This window comes from Myripristis murdjan, chromosome 2, assembly GCF_902150065.1.
Source record: "Myripristis murdjan chromosome 2, fMyrMur1.1, whole genome shotgun sequence".
Taxonomy (NCBI): Eukaryota; Metazoa; Chordata; class Actinopteri; order Holocentriformes; family Holocentridae; genus Myripristis; species Myripristis murdjan.
Genome location: NC_043981.1, coordinates 12,683,361 through 12,704,929, shown reverse-complemented (window position 1 = coordinate 12,704,929; position 21,569 = coordinate 12,683,361). Strand labels below are relative to the sequence as shown.

The 21,569-nt window shown below is 40.5% G+C and overlaps 1 protein-coding gene across 7 annotated transcripts in view; it reads left to right on the top strand.

The window, feature by feature from the left end:
- Positions 1–21,569, top strand: part of LOC115371742 (interleukin-1 receptor accessory protein-like 1) — a 325,316-nt gene that overhangs the window by 137,426 nt on the left and 166,321 nt on the right. For all 7 annotated transcript variants that reach the window (XM_030069302.1, XM_030069256.1, XM_030069271.1 and 4 more), the window contains one exon: positions 15,889–16,168. In XM_030069302.1, the coding sequence (XP_029925162.1) occupies positions 15,889–16,168 (280 nt within the window). The remainder of the gene's footprint in view (positions 1–15,888; positions 16,169–21,569) is intronic.

The following is a 21,569-nucleotide window of genomic DNA, read 5'->3' as shown; positions in this document are numbered from 1 at the left end:
TATGTTTAATGGACTTGCATATTTTTTCATTTAGATTCTCATAAATTGCTACAAAGGTATCATATATTTAATTCATTTTTTTCTTTTCTGTTCTATTCTGTTGATTATTCTTGGACAATGATGTACTCATAAGAGCATTATATTCAGGCCATCATATGTAATACAGATAATTCACTATTTGAATGTTAGCTGTTTGACTGATAAATGACACTCTAATTTATACAGATATTCAGTATGAATACATGAACATGTGATTTGCAAGTGTTTTCCTGCACACTTTGCAGTGTAGTAAGAGATGCATTGTCCACAAAGCCTCCACACAAGGGTAAGTTGTTTTGGAAAGGGTCAGTTTTAGCCTGCTTTAATATTGTACACTTGCTCCCGACTGGATTTTAAGCTTTGGTTTTAGGAATACAAAGATTTCTGACAAAGAGGGTTCATTAAAGAACAGTCAGCAGGAGATACAAGGGTTGCACTGCAATGCCTGTCCTTCTGTACAATTATTAATACAATTAAGTCTTAAAATCTTTAATTTTAAAAAATTTTCTTTAATTGGTCACTTGTGTAAGAGCAGTCTGTGAAGGCTGTCAGTCATCCAGGTCATGGTTATCAAGGACAGATGCCAGCTATCCTCAATTCAACTCCCCTCAGATTGTGTAAGAGAATGCTTATCTTGTTACTTAGTGCACTACCAAGACCTCTTTTATTTCAATATTTATCACAAAAACTGATAAAAAAAAAAAAAAAAATGTCAAACAATATTTTTCAAAAAAGATTACATATTTCTTCAGCTCTTTTAAATCAAAAGCAGTAATTTTTACTGTTAATGAAAGAAAATACTAAAATACTTAAGAATTTCCTTTACTCAAAAGTAGTCAGATGGTTTTGAATATCCCAGGCCTAATAATGAATGGCACAGTCTTCAGGCATGTGAGACATTTTTGATTGATTTCAACAGCAATGCATGCTACAATTATATAACTATTATTTTCACATTCAGTATCATCACATCTTTCCAATAAGCCCTCATTTGCCTCTTCTTCTATGGCAGACTCATGTACTGTAGATGCATATCAGCTGGACAGAGCACTCAGACTCGCCCTACTACTGCATGTAAATGTACACAAACACAATCATGTGGAACGTGTATGTTGCATACTCATCAACAAGAATTTAAAGAAAGTCAATTTCAATTTTAAAAACCACCATTGCACTTTGCTCTACCATAGGACTATTTCTAAAACTAAAGCACTTGATGCTTTTGTGGCTCATCCATTAGCCTAATATTTTGAAATGAGGGAATTTAGTCTGAGAATGTCGATATAAAGTTACTTAGTTAAAGAAAATTGGTTTGAACTTTTAATTTGTTTTGCAAACAACTGACATCTCATTCCACTGGCATATACATATTTTTTTTTACTTCTTTAAAAAAGAAATTTTGCATTGTAAGACTCAATACTAGATTACATTATTTTTTGTTACAGATATATTTGGCAGTGCTGGAGGCTTTATACTTGTGTTTGCAGTTTGGAAATGCTGTCAGCATCGATAAACTCAGCAGTGGCTATTGATTTGTTAAATGCTGCCTGACACTTTTTTGTGATCAAAATGTTTTGATCTGACAAGTGGCTTCACAGCTGAACTGTGGCCAGTTCAGCTGTGAAGCCACCAGCATTTTACCCATAATCTCCCTCCAAACCTCCACGACTCTCCTAGGGGAGTGCTAGTCGAACGAGGAGGCTCATGTTGATATTATGTGACTAAGCTCACTTTTTGACCTGTAGCATCCTCAAGTTGGCATTCTTGCTACTCTAGAACTTGGGCCATAAGACCATCTAATAGAGAAATATGAAAGAAACAAGCATAGGCATTTTCGGGAAGCATTTCAGCCAGCTGTCCTCACTTCCCCGTGTCACTGGCTGGTCACTGTCACAGAGAATGAGTGCAGCACCTCATATTATCTAGTTTGTAATTGAATTGTAGCGGGAGGTAGGTTGGTAATCAGTGTACAGCAGGTAGTTTTCGTTCCAGTGTTTGACAGTAATGTCCTCTAATGGGAAGCTCTGGCTCTACTCTTGTTCCAGGCCACTAGGTTTCCCTGGCTCCCCTCTGTGCTTGTGTGTGTGTGTGTGTGTGTGTGTGTGTGTGTGTGTGTGTGTGTGTGTGTGTAGGTGTGCATTTCTTTGTGCATCTGTGCCTGTATGAATGCATTCATGTTTGCGTGTGTGTGTGTGTGTGTGTGTGTGTGTGTGTGTGAGCATGCAGGTCCTGGATGTCTGCAGCAACATTAACAGTTATCACTCAGCTGCCAGTCTAATTGAACTGTTGACACTAAAAAAAAAAAAAAAAAAAAAAAAAAAAAAATCACTCATGGCAGAATTGGGTTATTCTAGTGCTTAATATATTAAAAAAACGATTTCCCCGCATTACTTTTGAATTCCTTTTCAATGTTCCTGAAATTCCATTTTTTAATACACTCAACCTTGAAGTCATATCTATCAAGAAACTGAGTCACCTTCCTAGTCTGCTGAATTATTGGCGATCGCCGGGAGTGATTTACAACACAGTTGCCCTCAGTATACTTGTGTGGCTTTTGGAGACCTTGCTGTCCTTGCTGATCCGCAGTTTGAATCATTTCTCTATCATCTTTCTCTCTCCCTCTCTCTCTCTCTCTCTCTCTCTCTGACCGGTGCGACTTCCTTCCCCCTCCCACTCTTCTCCCCTGCCTGAGAATTGAATAGCAAAGAGATAGTGGAAAGCAGAGAGAGAGAGAGGGAGAGATAGGGGTGCAAGGGAAATGAAAAGAGGGAGAGAGAGACAAAGGGAGCAGAGAAAAAAAGAGATGATGCTCTGGTACTTAACAGTGTGGGAAAAAAGGGAGAGACAAAAAATAAGGTCAGAGTTGACATATGAGAGCTGACACTGGCCCCCATCAGGACGGTGCCCGCTGCTTGCTTTGTTACATATTCTTGCCATCTTATCATTTCACAGACGGCTGGCGCAGAGGCTGGTGTGACAAGGCACTCTATCCATCTGGGCGCGCTCTATTTTCACCAACGCTCATTTCGCGGGGGCACTGGAGCACAACACCCAAATGGTGTGTTGGTGTCTGTAGTGGACTGGCGATGGTCTGAGTCACCAGCTTAGCGCGCCCACATCGCCATGATACAGCACAGAATAACAGGCTGACAGGGCTGCCAACGGATTGTGCAGCCCCGTTCTTTATGCACGCTCGTGTTCTTGCGAGTGTGTATTTCTCCGCAAGCGTCCCTTGCTGTATGTTTATGTGTGAGAAAATGTCTTCTCCATGCTGTAAGGTACTTGTCCCATGTGCGCAGTCATGTCTGCAATGCAGCACTCCAGTATTTTCTCAGTAGTCAGTATTGTTTATGTTGTGTGTCTTGACACTTCCCAAGGCTGTTTGTTAGATGAGAGGATTACTGACGCCATGGGGAACAGAAGGATGATTTTCTGATTATATAGTCTACTCTCTGGAGGAGACACCCCAGCCATAGCGGGATCAGTTTTACATCTGCTGGCTGTCAAATGTTTTTCTGAAATAGTCGCGATCTGGGAGTAAACATATGGATACAAGTCAATGTTCATACTTTGATTGCCCAGGAGATTCTAAAATGTACTTTTGAAAACATAATGGCCCCTGTGAAGCTGCTGCAGAAATCAGCATCAGTTTAAATGACAAAATGATCTGATGAGATGATAAGAGATTGTCACATTTGGACATAAATGGCATCTTTTTTTATATGTGCGCTGTATCCAGCAGGAAAACGGAAACCACATTTGGCAGCTCCACACTGTGAATACATGTGTGGGAAGTAGACGGCTAATCACCTATATGGAGTCATAAGGCCAATTTACATACCATTTCCAAAGAGAAATGCTGTGTAGAGTCTGTGCTGTATGCAGAGTCAGGCAGCGCTTGGCTGCATTTCTCCTTTCTCATATGCAGGTTACACTGTATCCTCATAATGTAATTAATGAAAGAAAATTGTGGCAGCATTATTTGTTTGGAGGATTAAACATTAGGCCAGGTTATTTCTGTGTTTAATCTTTGCAGGCTATAATTTCTCACACTTAAATCATCTGCAAAATGTTTTGCTACTGTGTCAGCAATTGATATAACAAAAAAGTGATTCAACCTATACCACTGAAAAAGGCCAGCAGAAGTAATGAATATTCTTCTTCAGTAATTGCACACCACTGAAGATAGCATCTAGCTCAATCATACGGCGTGTTCGCTAATGATTAAAGAAGAATATTCATTACGCTATTTTGGAGTGCTGGTCCTTTTCAGCAGTATTTTCTGGCTTCAAGCACTTCATCTTCCTTTTCCTTTCTTTCTTACTTGTCCACTAAAAGTATCTGGATTTCCAAAACTGTTACAGCTGCAGTCACCAAAATCACAATATTGGTCCCAATCTCACCCACAACTCAGGCAACAAAAATGACATCAGTTGGCCAGATGGTGGCCAAGGTTTTACCAAAAACATCATAACTGTGCATTGCACATTGAAAAATCGCACTTTAACACATTCAGCGCTCACATTGGTCTAATGATTTTTTGCGCAGTTTTGCCTGATACAGTCATTGTGTTGCAATGAACTCACCCTAGGGGCTAACAGATGTTATGGATTTTGTTGTGCCTGTAATTCAATGCTTTTAATCTGTTTGTATTTTCTGTGTTCTCTGTAATCTCAGCATCATTGAAAATGAGGGCTACCCTCAATGTGTTTTCAAGAATAAATAAAGGTAAAGAAAGAAGAAAGAGAAAGACAGAAAGAAAGAAAGTTCAGTCATCGCCAAATTTGCTGTGCATGACTGGCCTCTGGCCTCAACAAAAAGATGCCGTGACATTTTCTTCCAAGAAGAAGTACATAGCAGGTTTCTATAAATACTGCAGGCTGGCACATTTTGCCATATTAACATGCAGAGACACATTTTAAATTAATGTGCACATATGAAGATCAGATGATAGAATGATATTAATCACTGATTCTTGAGAATTTGGATAAATCACGTCCCAGTAAGAAAAATGCTATTTCTGCTGGAAATTTACAACATTTTAATGAATAAAAAGAATCAAGGGCATAATCAGGGGGTCCTTTGCACATTTGTAAGGTTCTTTTATAGGTTTATTAGGGCCCGAGCGCTGAGATAGCGCGAAGCCCTATTGTTTCCATAAGGATTATTATTTTTATTATTATTATTCTTACGCCTCTTTGAACGCTAATAACTCGAATGCACGTGGACGAAAAGTCAAGTCAAAGTCAAATTGGCGTGCGCGTCAGTTCTGGCGAAAAATTTGAGATTTTATGGGTCTCGCAAAAAGACGGGGCAAAATGGCTCGACAGCGCCACCTAGAAAATTAGGAATCGCGAGCCCCACGACACACTTTGTCGTAGACAAATGAAATTTGGTACACATATTGATCATGACCAGACGCACCAAAAAGTCTCTTGGAGCTACGCCCTAAGTCCAACAGGAAGTCGGCCATTTTGGGTCAAAGTTGCAATTTGGACGCCGTTTTAGCGGTTTTCAGCCCTCGTACTTTCGCAAACTCCTCCTAGAGATTTGACGTCAGCAACTTGCAATTCAGTCAGTATCAAGTACAGGCCTTGGAGATGAAAAGTTATCAAAATCGTGGGTTTTCGCCATTGCTGAGGGGGCGTGGCCAGGCGGTGAATTTCGATCCTTCGCCGTGATAATGGAAACGGCCATAACTCCGGCATACGTGATCCTAAGAGAGCCAAACCATTTGTGGTTGATAACAGTCCCGCCCTGAACACATCCATGTGTCCATATTGGATCTGAGTCATAGCGCCACCTACTGGCGACAGCAAGTTACATGTTTTGCACGTTGACGCCCTGTGCGTAGCGCGGTGATGGCATCCGCTTCAAATTCACTCAGCATAACCTCAAGGCCTTGGAGATTGTATATCCTGAGGTTGGTGACCTTTCCTTGAAAGGCGTGGCCATGGTGACGCGGCGAATTTCAATGTGCCGCCATGACATTTCGACGGCTTGTAACTTCACTCCACGTGGTCTGATCTTTTTCTAATCTCATACGCTTGTTAAGGGTCCAGCCCTGAACACACGTGTGGGTCCATATTTAGCGAAAGGCATAGCGCCACCTACTGGCCACAGGAAGTATACTTTCACAAACTCCTCCTACAGATTTGACGTCAGCACCTTGAAATTCAGTCATTATCAACTACATGCCTTGGAGATGAAAGGCTCTCAAAATCGCAAGTTTTTGACATTGTTGAGGGGGCGTGGCCGGCGGCGAACTTCGATCCTTTGCCATGCAAAATGACATGGCCATAACTCCGGCACACGTGATCCTCAGAGACCCAAAACTTTTGTGCTTCATAAGAGTCCTGCCCTGAACGCATCCACGTGTCAATATTGGATCTGAGGCATAGCGCCACCTACTGACCACAGGAAGTAGCATGCCTCATGACTCCAAAAACATGGGAACGCATCAAAACATTGGGATGCGACTCCTTTGGGCCGGTTGGCATGAAATGCAGCGAAACGCGCCCGTCCCCCGACGTACGCAGGGGCGCGAGGGCCCGTTCATCGCTGCTTGCAGCTTTAATTTTTAATTTGTATTAATTTAATGATTATATGTTGGCCCATGGCCTACAAAACCAGTTGTCCTCGGATAGGAGATAATCATTTCAACTTGATTAAAACAACAAAAAGTAATAATTTCATTGAATAATATCTTTACCACATGAAAGAGTACATCATAATATGTATTAAAAACTACAAACGATGGGTTTTGAACAATATTTACTATTATTTTGTGGTTACTCAAAATGTGTCCCAGATATTCGTCACCACCGTCAGATTTATATTTAAAAAATAATAATAAAAAAACTACAAGGTCAATTACATTCCTGAGGACCCCTTTTCAAACCTTCAGCTCTACTGGATGCTTCAACACCGCTCAGGCTCCTGGAAGTTTTCTATTTTCTCTTAAATCTCTTCATATTTTTGGACACTGCTACTGTCACAACCATAAATTGTCAACACCGTCACTTCTGTATAAAAAATATTAAATTAGATTATGGAATAAATGTATACTTTTTAAGAAGAGGTCTGATGCAGGTAGCAACAGGGCGAAAACGAGCTGGCTAATGTGAACAACTCATGCTTATTATGTGAAAGAGTAAGTTTTTGTCACCACCATCAGACGTCACCACCGTCAGGTTTTCTGTCTGACGGTGATGACTGAAGTCTGAAAAATGCTTATAACAGTGCTCAGGATTGTTATTTTTTGTACCAAATAGTTAAATAAAGTTGTTAAGCAAGAAGCCATTGACTTGAGTGGTATAAATTTTGGAATTGTATGTTGTAATGAGGCCACTGTCACCACCGTGAGATTAGTGTCACCACTGTCAGAGGCAGTTATATTGGTTTTAAATGAATATGCTTACAATATGTTTCTTTGGTGCTGTTGAGTTATTAAAGTAATAGTCTCTTTAATACAAAAATATGTTTTTCAAATTAAAAAAAAAACATTATGGTGACGGTGTTGACAAAAACAAAGTAGCCTAATAACTGGAAAAACCTATTTTATGAAAAAAATGCAAAATGAGGAGGTTGCACCGGTACATTGCTGAACAGCCAAGACCTTGGCCTATAATGATATACCTTCAGATTTTGTAATTTAACGCACTTTTTTTTGTTCAAAATTAAAACCTGTTTTATCCAAATTCCCAAAAATCAGTGTAATGTAATGGAAAAAGCTGAAATTTACAAAAATTTTGTATAACATTTATTAGATGTATGAGAGTATGCATATGCTGCTCTTATAAATCAGTGTCATCTTTTATAGTTAAAACAAGAAGGAACAGATTCTTCTCTACCTGAAATATTCCAGGCAGGTCTCCCCTATGTCTCTGTGTGTGTTTTTTATTCCCTGCTCTCCATGCTCATTCTCTTCCCTACAAGGGTCCACCACAGTGAAGTCAGCCTTGTCCCCTTTCCCATCAGACCCCTCTCTGTGCTCCCAGCCCCCGCTAGCATTTAACCCGTGATAGGAGACAGCAGGTGCCACTTTCCCTGGATGCTGCGTCCAATCAGAGGAGCCGAATCTGATACAGAGGAGGAAGCCTCTCAGATTGCGGGTGATGTTTATTTTGCAATAGGAAAAATGAAACATCTCAGTTTTCTTTTTTCCTATCACATATGAGTATTTGCATATAAATGACAGCCCGGTAGCTGTCAAAGAAGAGAGGGAGATGGAGAGGAGAGAGAGACAAACGACAAATGAAGATGAAGTGTCATGGGAGTAAAGTGCAGGCGAGATGTCGAGAGATAGAGTTGTTTTATTTCTCTGTGAGGAATGGGGAGGAGCAGGCTAAGTAAATGTCACTGCAGTCGTGAAACGAGCCGGGCAGCTGGTGTCTCCCTGCAAAAATATCCATCTTAACCTGTCATTTGATCCAGTGTAAAGCTTCAAAATGTTTTTTTTTTTTTTTTTTATTATTCCTCTCTCAAAACCAGTGGGGGAAAAATCTGCCAATTTGTGGAAAGAATAACAGTTTTTCCAAAATACTGAAAAAAATAAATACTAAAAATGAAGATATTTCCTCACTTTTCACTGAGTAAAATCTATCCATGCAGATAGTTTCTGTGTGATTTAGCAAGGATCCAGGTCTGCTGAAATTCTCCTGTCTCCTGGCACCCTGGTACATTGGGGCTGGATGGCATTGTTTTGTGGAGCTCAAACTGACACAAATATACATCTGAAAAACAGCCACAACTCTTTTCAAAAGCAATGACAGAGATTCCTGGCATAATCCATAGCCCTCAGGGTGAATAGTTTTGTTAGGGAGTATTTCTTGTTGAAGAACACCGGCAAACTGTATCAATGCGTCTCCAATAAGTGCAAATTAGAGGTGGATGAATACAGTTTGATGGTGCTCTTCAGCCTCACACAGAAACTACCTGGATGGATAGATTGTGCTAGGGGTAAGTGGGAGGTGAGGTGTTCCTTTAAAACACATTTTCACTTACATCAGCTATATTTAAATAAGGCAGATTGCAGTATATTTTTCAATGTAATGTTATTTAATTCTTGATCCAAGAGAAGTTGCATCTAAAATGTGGAATTACCTCAGTGTTTTCCCTCTGAAGGCCGTACACAGCACACATGTATGCCTGCGTACAGCATGTTTAAGTCAGCATGGGTACACTGTATAAATATCCACATGCACTCACATGCAAATGGCCGTGGCTGATTTCTCCTTTGGCTAATGACTCTTAAGTTTTCATTTACTTTTTTCCATCTGCTGGACGTACCTCAATCATGCAGGTAATCTCCCCCTGCATGTCAGCGGCCAAGAGGTTACCTTTCTCACACATCAGAGCTATTTTCCTCTTAATTGAGACCCACTCTGCTGCGACAGCATTTTCACAAGGTGGAAAATGGCAGGTCAAGATTTTGAGACCTCGCTCTCTCCCACCTCCCTCTCTCGGCAAACTGGCTGTGAAGTTGATAAGTTCCTTTCGGTGAGCTGGACCAAAGCCAGCTATGACAAAACACCTCTCCAGGGCAGCTAAAGGTTGATGTCACGTCTCCTCATAGACTGCATGAGTGCACGTGTGTTTGTCTGAATCTGTGTATGCATATGCCTGTGTGTTTATTCATTCAACCTTAGCCTAATGTATGTACGCCTCTCTGATTGAATTACACCGGCGCTTTTACAAAGAAAAATGGCTTTGTACCGTCTCCTTGAGTGTTTACGAGAGAACAGACACTTTGCGGGAGTGTCATTGATGACCCGACTCAATCTGCATACGATTACCCCTCAGTAGACCTGTAACCCAATTTATGAGCTGATCGCCTTATTTCCAAAAGGACCACATGCTCAGTCGTGGGTGACCGTAAAATGTAGTGGAAAGGAAATGACATAACATTTGTTTGGCTTTATTGTGGCATTGGCCTTTAAAACGCAGATACATCTTGGTTATGTTTCCGCGCATCTTTACTAGCATCCTTGGTTGCATCCTTTTGACAGTCAATTGCACATTTTGACGAGATTGAATTTATTTGACGGTGTCCTTTTTAAGAATACGGAAGATGCTGCTACATAAATTACGCAAAACGGTCTCAACTAAACATGATATATTACAGTATACATGAACTTCAAAAAACATCTAGACAAATATCCACAGCTCCGATGGGCAAAGAATCTTTTTAGGAACTGTTTTCTTCCAGTAAATAAACAAATAAATAAATAACACAGGCGAAATGTATGTATCTGCCCAAAATAATGGCCTCAGGCATAATTCAATGTGCTTCCTTTTTGAGTGTAGGTTAAAAAAAACAAAAAAAAAAAAAAACAAGAGACTATGTTTCAGTGCAGAGGAATGGTTTGAATAATACTTTTTGAAAGGGTAATAAAATCAACCGCCAAAGGTCTCATTTATAAAAAAGTTTTTTCATTTAATCTCTGATCTTATTGGATTATCATGGTGGTGCATATTTCCATTCACACCTTGGGTGATGAAATATATAAAATAAAAATGCATCTGTGCAACCCACTCATTTTGGCATCAAAATAAATTTTGATTAATCGCATCTTGGACTTGGATTTGGTTGTATGCACAAAATATATGGGTAAGAACCTTTTATAAATGAGGGCCCATGTCTCTTTTACAGAGTTGGACAAATGAGACAAACATGACAAACATGACAAACACAGAAACTAGGCAGGCTTGACAAATGGCGCTGTCTTTGTTTAATGGCGTGGTTAAATCGGGCTGTGGTTTGAAGACCCCATTTAGATGTGGTGTCAGTGAATGTGGCTCTATTAAATCTCAATTTCCACGCAGGGTGACACGCAAACATTTGTTCTGTGATCATTTGGCAAAACATAACGGTTGACAGTTACCAGTTAAGGTTTTTTTCCAGCTGACAAACAGAATTGTTGGGACCCGGCCACACTCGGAAACAGAGGCTGACGAATTACCCCCTTTATTTATGGGTCATGGTTTGCACAGTGGCAAACGCCGCTTATGCTTGATGGTCCCAGTCATTGAGGAGCTGTCTGAGTTGTTATTATCACTCAGCAGATTGGCCAATTCCCTCACCAATTGTGTTCCAACAGCATGGAAATCTGGTGAACAGGGAAATGTTAATCGAGTTCAATTAGGCTTTGTACCATGTTTGTTTCCTGCCAACGGATTACGGAGAATCCCCCCACACCCGCCCCTCACTTACTGAAATGAACGATAACCCTCTGTCAAAAGTCTAAAATGAGCGATTTGAGAATAGGTAGAAAGATAACGGATATTGGCAGTGGCATGCTCCTCATGGCAGTGTTGGCGATAAATAGCGTGAGCCCTTTGAATCTATTAGGTTGGAGTTCACACTTGAAAAGGAGAATTGATTTAGAGTTTTTGAAGCTTTTATTGCTCTAACTTCTCAGTTAAACTGGGGATATTTTCAAAACCCTGTGCAATGATGTGAGATCAATTGAATGCCTTTGGGCAATTTAAAATGCTTCTTTTATCTGACAGTAATTTGACTGCTGAAAAGACCCACTCATACGTGATAGCATGTACATATTCACTTGTAACCATGCAGTTGCAACCAACCATTTAATTTTTTATTTCATTTGTCTTTGTGTCAGATATTAAATGTGGGATATACTAATCTGTGTGTAATTTAATTATTTTGCAAGTGCATCAGTCTGTAATATCTGTATATAAAAATGTAGTTTAATTCTTTACCAAACTGGCTTGCGAAAAATTGTGTTTTCCTTTTTTTTTTTTTAGCCTTAACTTTTTATTACTTATAAAACATATGGTATAAAAATACCAGTGAAATAAATCTAAGTGGCTTACTTACACTCTGAGATGTTATTTTTCTTAAGTGTGGGGGGAAAATGGTGAGCTGTAAAAATGAATGGACTGAGCGTTTTTCCATGCCGCTGATGGGAGAGGCAGTGACAGAGCTCGGCTGTCAGATGTTTGGCAATGAAGCATTTGCTGCATTTTTTTCTGTTACCAAATACAGCCCAGCCAAATTGGAGCACTTCAGGGTAAATTTGTCTTTCTCTGTTCTGTCTGGATGGGCACTGAGGGCATAAAGGCAGGTGCCGTGGTCAGGTTGTGTGGCGTAGCAGGATGCTAGATTCCTCTTACTTTAATCCTAATGGGTTTGATAATATCGCTGCCAGTGTTGCGAGAACAATTGGACTTAAATCCCAGCAGGACCTTCCCTATTTTTCTCTTGTGAAAGCTGCTCTCTCATCATATAAATGAACATCCTGGTGGTAGATTGGCTTTTATTTTGAAAGGTTTACTGCATGGACTGTTGGTAGTTTGATGCCCATCACTGACAATAGGCTTCATTCCAGCTGTTATGTGTTTAAAGGCTGTACCTGTGTGTGCATGTGTATCTAGGAAGGTCCTATACGCTTGAACCAGTCATTATTTTTCTGTGCTCTAGGGTTAACCTACCTGCGTGACCTTTTACATGCAACACGTTTTTTATCGGTTCTGAGAGTATACGACACTTCAGAGTTTCAATTAGGGTGTGTGATTATGAGTGAAACCATCTTGGCTGTGCTTGTCTCACCTGAAGATTTTCTCCAAGCCTTTGAGTTATTATCGTCCACAAACTAATTAGCAAGTTCTCGATAAGCAAGGGTAGACCCCTTGTTGCCGTAGCAACAGTTAGAGCTAATCTCATTGAGAGGATCTCACAGTTTGAACGCTTGCCAAGCTCACACTGCCTTTGTACGCATTTACAGCTCTATTTGTTTAATTTTGTCTCTAGTCCCTCGCTCTTTTTTCAGTCGTCTTGCTCCTGCGAAGACCCGCATAATTGGGAAAATAAAAAAAGAGGTTAAGAGGGTCATACCACAGCTTCAAATTTAAACATTGTGCTTTCAGTCTGATTAAATGAAGCCAGCTACTTATTGTCAGTGATTTAAGGTGTTAGCAGGATCAGGGAAGGTACCGCAGCAGCTGGAGAAGCAACCAAATCAGATGTGTTACCCTGAGTTACTGCTAATTTGAGTTGGTGCCAGTTTTAGCTAGGGGTAAAATGACCTGTTTGGCATTCTGTCAAAGCTGCTTCACAGTGAAATGACGCAGCTATTGCACATTCCCCTTAAAGGAAAATTCCACCCTTAGGTACTCTTCAACTAGGGCTGGGCAATTTAGCCAAAATTGTTAGCATGATAAAATGCATTATTTCAGTCAGTATCAATGCTTAGTTCCTGTGTCTCTCCTCACTCCTGACTGGGTGTGCAACCAAACTTTTCTCTATTCTTACCACGTGATCTGTGTTGTAAATTGATATTTTATTGAATATCTGTATTGAGGGAAAATGCATCGCTATAATTGTTATTGTTTTATTGCCCAGCCCTGTCGTCATTTGCAAAAGGTCACCAATATGAGATCTTACTTTTTTCGTGCACTCTCTTTCCCTCTGACTGCCTAGCTGCATCCACTTCATATAGCAGTGTCCTGAATTTCCCAGAATGCCCTTTGACAGCTCTCAGAACAGGGTCCTGAACTCATATCATTCAGCTGCCAGTTTGTAGGTGTAGAGGTGTAAAGTGACAGACACCAGAATCTGATGTTTATTGTTAATATTTTTGATAGTTCATCTTTTTTTTTCTTTAGCAGCTATTAAACTCTGCTGCGCTGGAAATATTTTGACTTTACATCATTTTTCCCACCTTTTAATCATGTTTAAGTGTTTTTGCGTGGGCTCTTCCTTGAACTATTTCATCGTCTGCATCTCTCAAGCACTTAAACCACCCACCTGTGTTGTTTCTGCCACTCTCGACAACATCGAGACGTACGGTAGCTTACAACGCAGTAGAACAACCCATCACCCCTCCCCACTTAGCCCCAACAACTGCCGCGAATACCCCACCTCAGTGATTGGCAGCTGAGTTGTTTCTTTGGTAAATAAAACATTTATGGAGGCTCAATTAGTGAAGCCTGTTGAGTGCGTGGCAGCTGTGCTTGCCAGCTGTTTTTAAAGGAAGAGCGATGCAGTGGGGTGAAGCGAGGGAACAGAGGATGTCAGGAACAGAACGCGGGGAAAAAAATGAAGAAGGGAAGGATAACCAGGCAGACGGCTGTATTTGATTCTGTTTGGGCCCAGCTCATCTCAACATGACAAATAAAAGATGGTCACTTAGACAGTCTCAAAAAAGCAGTGGAAGTTTATGACAAAATTGTATCTGTAGCAAACCTAGCTAAAGCTTCTGAAAGCTTGAGAGCTTTGATGCTGTGTGGAGGATATGACACAGTAATATGTCTATTGTGTCCAGTCCTATCACAAATAAGGGCACAGTTGGTTAAACTCTAAAAGGTAATGTGACAAATAAATGTACAGATAAAGTATACATTTACACAACAAAGACAATTTGATATCCCAACTCACCTGAAAGCCTTTGATTTGTATCTTATTCTAGGTGAGCGCTCTGATTTTACCCCAAATATGTTGTTTGGTTGTTTCAAAGATGTTTTCTTACCTGTCTCTTCTGAATAATTGATTGAGTGTTGAAATATCAATCAGCAACATAGGAATTATGAAGTCAGGAATTTTTGTATTTTCTGAATTTTCCCTATCCCTGAGAATTTCATCAAGTGTAAAAGCCCATGAGAACCTGCTCAGGATTAAGTGTCAATTTGAAATTCAGCATATTTTATGAATCTTCTACAGCCAAAAGATGGAAAATAAGTCTGAGAATCAAACCGACCCCTTTGCCTCCTGTACATGAATAATGTCATTATTTTTCAGTCTTTGCACTCTTTTTGACTGGCAGCTAGCAGACTTTATTAGATGTCTTAACAGGAAGACCCCTATTGCTCGGCCTTGACGTGTATAGCACAGCAATATCAGACGAGTTACTTTTTCCATTTACTGTATGTGACTGAGGATAGCCTGATAGCCTGATAAAATGAATGCAGGCATAGCTTCTAATTTCCACATCGCAGTTCAAATGTAGATGAGTGCCATCACTGCCATTAAGATGAATATTGATGGCTTAGGTAGCAGGAGGATATGGCTATTACCAATAGAATCATTTTGTCTATGGGCCTGTGACACAGAGGTCAGATATAAATATACTAATGTCCCCGGGTGCACACAAGGACAGGCAGGGAACAATGACTGAATGCAATGATTGATGTGTTGAGTGTTCAGCTAAAGGTTCAAGAGGATGGTGTCGTAACGGAATACTTTTTACATTGAGATACAGATTTTTTCACTGTGTGTAATGCACAAGTTTACTACTTGCTGTCAGATAACCACAGAACCAATTACGAAACATATTTACACACTGCAAAGATAATTCATGTGATTTGTGCAGGCTTTACTGATTATATAACAGTGTATGGTGACCACTCTGTAAACTGCTGGAAATTGTGGCAAACCTTGATGATACTGCTGCCCTCTGTTGATGTTTCATAAAAGCTTACATTAATGCTCCGAGGCTGTTTCAGATGTGCAGGGAAGTCATTTCGGCAGGCTTAGCTTGGAGAATAATATGACAGAGGCGTGAATCTCTGGTGATAGTCTGATTTAGTACTTGTGCTGTAGAGACAAGAAGGGTAAGGCGTTTTGAAGAACAGTGCTGCATGTAGGAAAATGGTGTCTTGATTGATTACGGTACAAGGATTGCTGGCAAAGCACATGAATAGACAGCGAGATGCCAGCCCTGAAAGTCTCTCTGTCCCCATTGCCACGTACCCTTTTCATGATTACAACAATTCTCCTCTGTTGTGCTTTGTGATGATGCAAATTGGCTTTGTCTTTCTGCAACCGCAAATCACTTTAATCACATTACCCTGCTTAATTTTCCTTCCTCGATTCTTCTCTTTCAGTGGACGGCTGCACGGATTGGTCGGTGGACTACCTGAAATACAAGGTGCTTCTGGGGGAACCTGTACGGATTAAGTGTGCTTTATTCTATGGATATATCCGGGCCAACTACACTCATGCACAGAGTGCGGGACTTAGCCTTATGTGGTACAAAAGTACAGGGCATGGGGACTTTGAGGAGCCCATCAGTTTCGATGGCACAAGGATGAGCAAGGAGGAGGATGCCATATGGTTTCGACCAGCAGAGTTGGAAGATGTGGGGCACTATTCCTGCGTTCTGAGGTAAGTTATGCCAGATTTATAGACTCTAAAGTATTACCCATAGGTGTAGTGCTCCATTCAGTGCTATTGAATGTGAATTAATAGTTTTTATTTCGTTGCCACTGTCTTGCATCTGTAGCAAGCATTCATTCTTTCCTGTAAGGGATTCTTCCACCCCTTGGCAGTTGTTTTCTCAGCAGTGTGTCAGTAAAAGAGTGAAGGTTAAGGCGAGCTTCTGAAACCCTGTGGACATGAATAAAGCTGTTTTAAAGTCCTCCCCTGTTGATTTCTAATGTAATGTCTCATATCCAGCCAAAACGAGCATTGGACCTGAGTCCACAGAGCCTCGTCTAACAGCATGGGGCCCCTTTGCTTCACTTAACATGCTAAATTATTTCTTCATTCTCCTCTGGGGAACAATAAGCCATTAGGTGCAATTGGTAGATCCATAACTCTTCGGCCTTCACAAGTCCCTTTTTTTGAATCATGAAGGAGTGAGATGTGAGGTGAAGGAGAATGGACAGGAATTCAACACAGAAAGATTGAAGAAAGGAAGAGGAAAAAGGTAGCTTAGATGAAAAAAAAAAGCAGAGGACTTGCACTATCTTCCTTTTCCACGTCTGATGGTGGAGGTAGACAATTGTTTGATTTATGAGTTCTATAATGTGGTGAAATATCTGGCTTTCCAGCTCATATTGGCAGAGGGTTTCATTAATGTGGAGGTCGTCCGTGGCCAGTCAAAAGTAAGGACAAAGCTAGTGTCTCGGAGCCCATAACAATTTTCTCAAAATGAAGAACTTTGAAAGACAATCTGTTTTGTCAGTAGCAGAGCATATATGTATTCTGTCAGTCAGAAACATATTGTTATTCTTGTGTCCTTTTAACATAAATGACTGTGGACATTCGTCATACGTGCAAATGAATGAATGTGCTTTTGAGCGGTTCTGGTCAGCAAGACTTCCCTTGTGTTTCACGAGCTCCATTCAGCTAAGAGAATTTGGCCACTGCTATTCAGCACCATTAGCATTCACCCCTTTGCTGTGGCGGGCGCCATGAATGGAAACGGGCAGTACCAATCCAGCAATTCTCTATTCAGTGACGTTGGCAGCATTTTCTGGAGGTAGACAATCAGTCAGCTCCGAGTTATTGTGTAATCACGCAGAAAGTAGAGCCATGAGATTTGATTTGGATGAGTACCGTTGCTTTGTCGCCAGTCTCTACCATTCAGAACCAAATTAAGGGGCAACACTTATTTGCCCATCATGGAGAGAAATGACAATGGTTCTGAATACAGAGCACTTTTCATCCCCCCGGATTTCTATAGGCGATTCTTTGGAATAATGCTGACTAGGGTTGCTTCTTCCAGGGTTTCACTGGGTTTTTCTGGGTTTTTCAGGCCGGGTCAAAGTCTGTATCAGGATGTTAGCATTTAATGCTCTTAACTCCTTATTTCCATTATTTCCATTCCATTACATACAAAAATGCAGTATTTGCAACTTTGACCTTTAATTACACCATCAGCATTTATGCCACAATCAACTTCCTTGATTGTCGGTGTTAATTAAAGCACCAACACCCTTCTCCATTGCAGCTGGGCGCCTTCAGAAAATTAGCAACAGTGTATCATAGAAAACAGACACATGATACACTGATTAGCTATATTAAGAGTGCAGTATGATGTGCATGTTCCCTTGAGCCCATGATCTGATTGCATGTGATCCTCTGATGCAGCTGCTTTTGAAAAGCACCATGTTTATTGTCACTTTGACGGAGTCTGTCTGTTTCTCTCCTCTGCTGTAAAGTGTTCGTCTCTTTTCTGTACCCTGGCAATCAGCCAGGAAGAGCACAATGTGGCTTAATTTCAGTTGAAGGAGTCATTCACTTAAATTACATTAGTTACAGCTAAATTCAGAATTACGTACAGTAAAGCCAGAAATTCCCAGATTGACACATTTTCCCTGGAAACATACTATAATGCTGAAAGTGAAGGTTTTACATTGGATTGCTCAATAAATTTCCCTAAAGATATGAAAGAATTGAAACCATGCCAAAAAGGTTTTTTAATTTAATGCAAAAAAAAAAAATTAACTTGTCAGAAGGTGGTTGAAGAAATAAGATGAATAGTGTACAGTGTTGCATGTGCTTGATTATATAATAATAACTTATTAACCTCGTAGGTAAAGGTCGTTTTCTGTCGACTGGCTCATTAGACAGCTCCATACAGTCACATACAGAGGCTTTTAAAAGGGGGAAGGGCCTGCTTACAATGCCAGGATGGATTAGGTTATTGGATAGCGTGTGCGTGTGTGTGTGTGTGTGTGTGTGTGTGTGTCACATGTTTAGTTTAATGCAGCAGGCACAGTGTCCTGAAATGCATAGCAATGCAGCAGGATCGACCACACAGGACCATCAAATTAGAATGATTTATAGCCCTGTATTACAGTATAAGTTATCATTCTGGTGACTGGAGTCATAACAATATGCAAGGGGCTGAATCCTCCAAGTCAGATGGGTGATTGACAAAGCAGTTGATTCTGGGAAACAGACTTTCGATTGCAACTTGCTGTCTCATACAAGCCCAAATATTAAATAGATTCCTCTGACCTTTGGCTCTGACCTTGCCCATGGATTTCACAGTAAATAACATTATATGTTGCCTTTACAGAAGTATTCGCCATCTGAAATGAAATAGAGCCACTCCAAAAGCACACTTGCAGTAATCATATATTGAATTTTTTTTTTTTTTTTTTTTTTTTTTTTTTTTTAAATAAGCTATTAGGCTTAAAATAGCCACAGCATGAGGTTTGAAGTCACATTTGGTTTTCAATCTCATGATAGTTTTTGTTGTTGTTGTTGTTGTTGTTGTTGTTGTTGTTGTTGTTGTTGTAGTTTTTTGGAAATGCGTTGAAAATGCAGAAATGGAATTATCTGGTTTCACAAACACATGGCAGCATGCAGAGCTGTTATGTAGACGTGACTCATTTCAATTCGCAGTCGCTCAGCCAAATCCGAGGATTGCTCTCCTCTTTTGTCTCAGCTATGTGGGTCCTATAGACGATCAGTGCTTGCATATGTTAACATATCACGTTTGGATTAAGCTCTTGGCAACGTTTTCCTTGAGGATCCTCACCCTTTTGAAGCAAGATGGAACCTTGGGAATTAGAGCACTCAGCATCAGAGCAAATGAATCATAGCAGAACAATAAATCACCTCTCACTGGATAAATTTCATACGTGAGCACATGTTAGAGCAACCAAATCCCAGTTACTATGGGCTCCTAATAATATCTTCTCAATTCAATTATTGACAATGACTAGTTTGTCCAATGGGAATGGTTAACAAGATGCTTTATAGGATACTGTGGAAATTCTTGTCCTTAGACGACATATGGTAATAATCTTTACTTGACATTTTTGCAATATTATCACCATTTACTTTTTATTTTAGCACCAAGGCAATGTAGTGAGCAGGGAAGCTTAAACTGCACATAAACTGGAAGATTGAGGTTCAAGCGTCCACGCCACTGAAGTGCACTTGAGCAAAATGCTGAATCCCTACTAGCTCGAGGTGGCACTGTTTTGTGGTTCACCTTTTGCCCTAAACTATGCCCTAAAATCAATATTCCTACAGGTATCAATAGAACACCTACTGTTATTATTCTGTGTGATTACAGTTAAAAATTAGGCAGATGGCTGATATTTGGCACATTTACAGAATTGTTGACCAATGCACATCGTCCCTGTAAAACTAAGGCTAATGAAGTAACAGCAGCAGTTTGGGCACAATTTGGCACGATACAGATGATGACAGAGTGGTGTAAGAGAGAGTACACATCTGCACTGCGAAAAAATTCACAGTTTACCAAGTCATGCAATCTAGTTTCGAGTTTCAAAATCATATTTTTCTTCCAACAAGTCAAAAAACAACAATCAAAAAAAAAAAAAAAAGCAGCCTGCCAGCAGGGTGAGATATGTGCAATTATTTCCAATTCAAATCAACTAGTTCAAGTACTTTTTAATCAAGTGTCATTTTCTTGATGCCGGTGGAGTGATCTATCTTATTCTGCTGTGTTTCAAGATGTTGACACTTGTTTGAAAACTGCAAGCAGAATATTCCTCAATGCACTAGAGTTTTCTCACTTGTTTCAAGAAAAACACAATTAAAACAGAAGATGATAGTAAATGACTTGAAAAGGTGGATGTTTTTTAAGTGATGAAGTATGGCTGCTCTTACAACCTCATTAATTTTTCTTTCTCTGTCTCTGTGATTCACACACCCACACACAGACGCATACAAACACTCTGTTGTTTTATATATTACATTATGCCCTCTGACTTTATTCTATCCATCCCACCTCTCAGATACACACACACACACACACGCACATGCACACATGCACACTCAGTGATGTACCCGCACCAATCACATCTTGTGTATTTGCTCGGCTGCACTTAAGGAAGTCAGAGGGCATCGCCCCACACACACACACACACACACACACGTACACATGCACACAAACCCAGCGTGTCAGCTCTCCTCTCCCCGGAGACTAGCCACTGCTGACAGGAACTTAATGTGCCTCAAATCTATATGTGAAAGCAGGCCAACATCAGCGCATGTGCGCGTACACAGTCATGCACACTCAAACATTACGAACATGCATACTGTCTTGCTCTCTCTCTGGGTCTCACACACACAGAAATCCACAGGCATTACATATGACAAGGGGAAGCTCATGCAACATACAGTATAACAGTTGAGAGGAGCAGATGAGCAGCGCAGTGTGTCAAATTAAGGTCAGCACTCAGCTGTTTCAGATGTTAGGCTATACCCTAAGGAGCTCTGCTGTATGCAGAGCTAAAACATCTGCAGTGGGGGAGTATGTCGTTTTACTATGGAGGAGCAGAAAATACACAGACGCTTGCTCACACACACACACACACACACACACACACACACACACACACACACACACACACACACACACACACACACACAGGCCATCCGGGTACTTCCAGGGTACCACTAACTCCCCAGCACTGCTGCAAGTATCTCTCTAAGCCTATTAGCATTACAAAGTTGCTAATTCCTGCTATTTTGCATGATGCTGACAGCAGAGACAGCCAAGTAAAAGCTGGCATAGCTAACGTCATGACATGCTCACAAAAACACAAAATAGATGTTTGGATTTGGTTCGCCAGTGATCTGAAAATATGGGAATTTAGAAGAGAGGGATGCATGAGCATGTTCCCCACTATGAGATTTTTTTTTTTTCCTGTTCTGTTGTAGCCTCACCTCCTTGTGTGTATTTATGTTAACTGTGAAGTGCACTTGTTTGATTGTTTGGACTGTGTTCGGTTTACATAACAGTTGACAAGCTGTATGGAATCTGTATCTTTGTGAGTGGTTCAGTGTGTGTGTG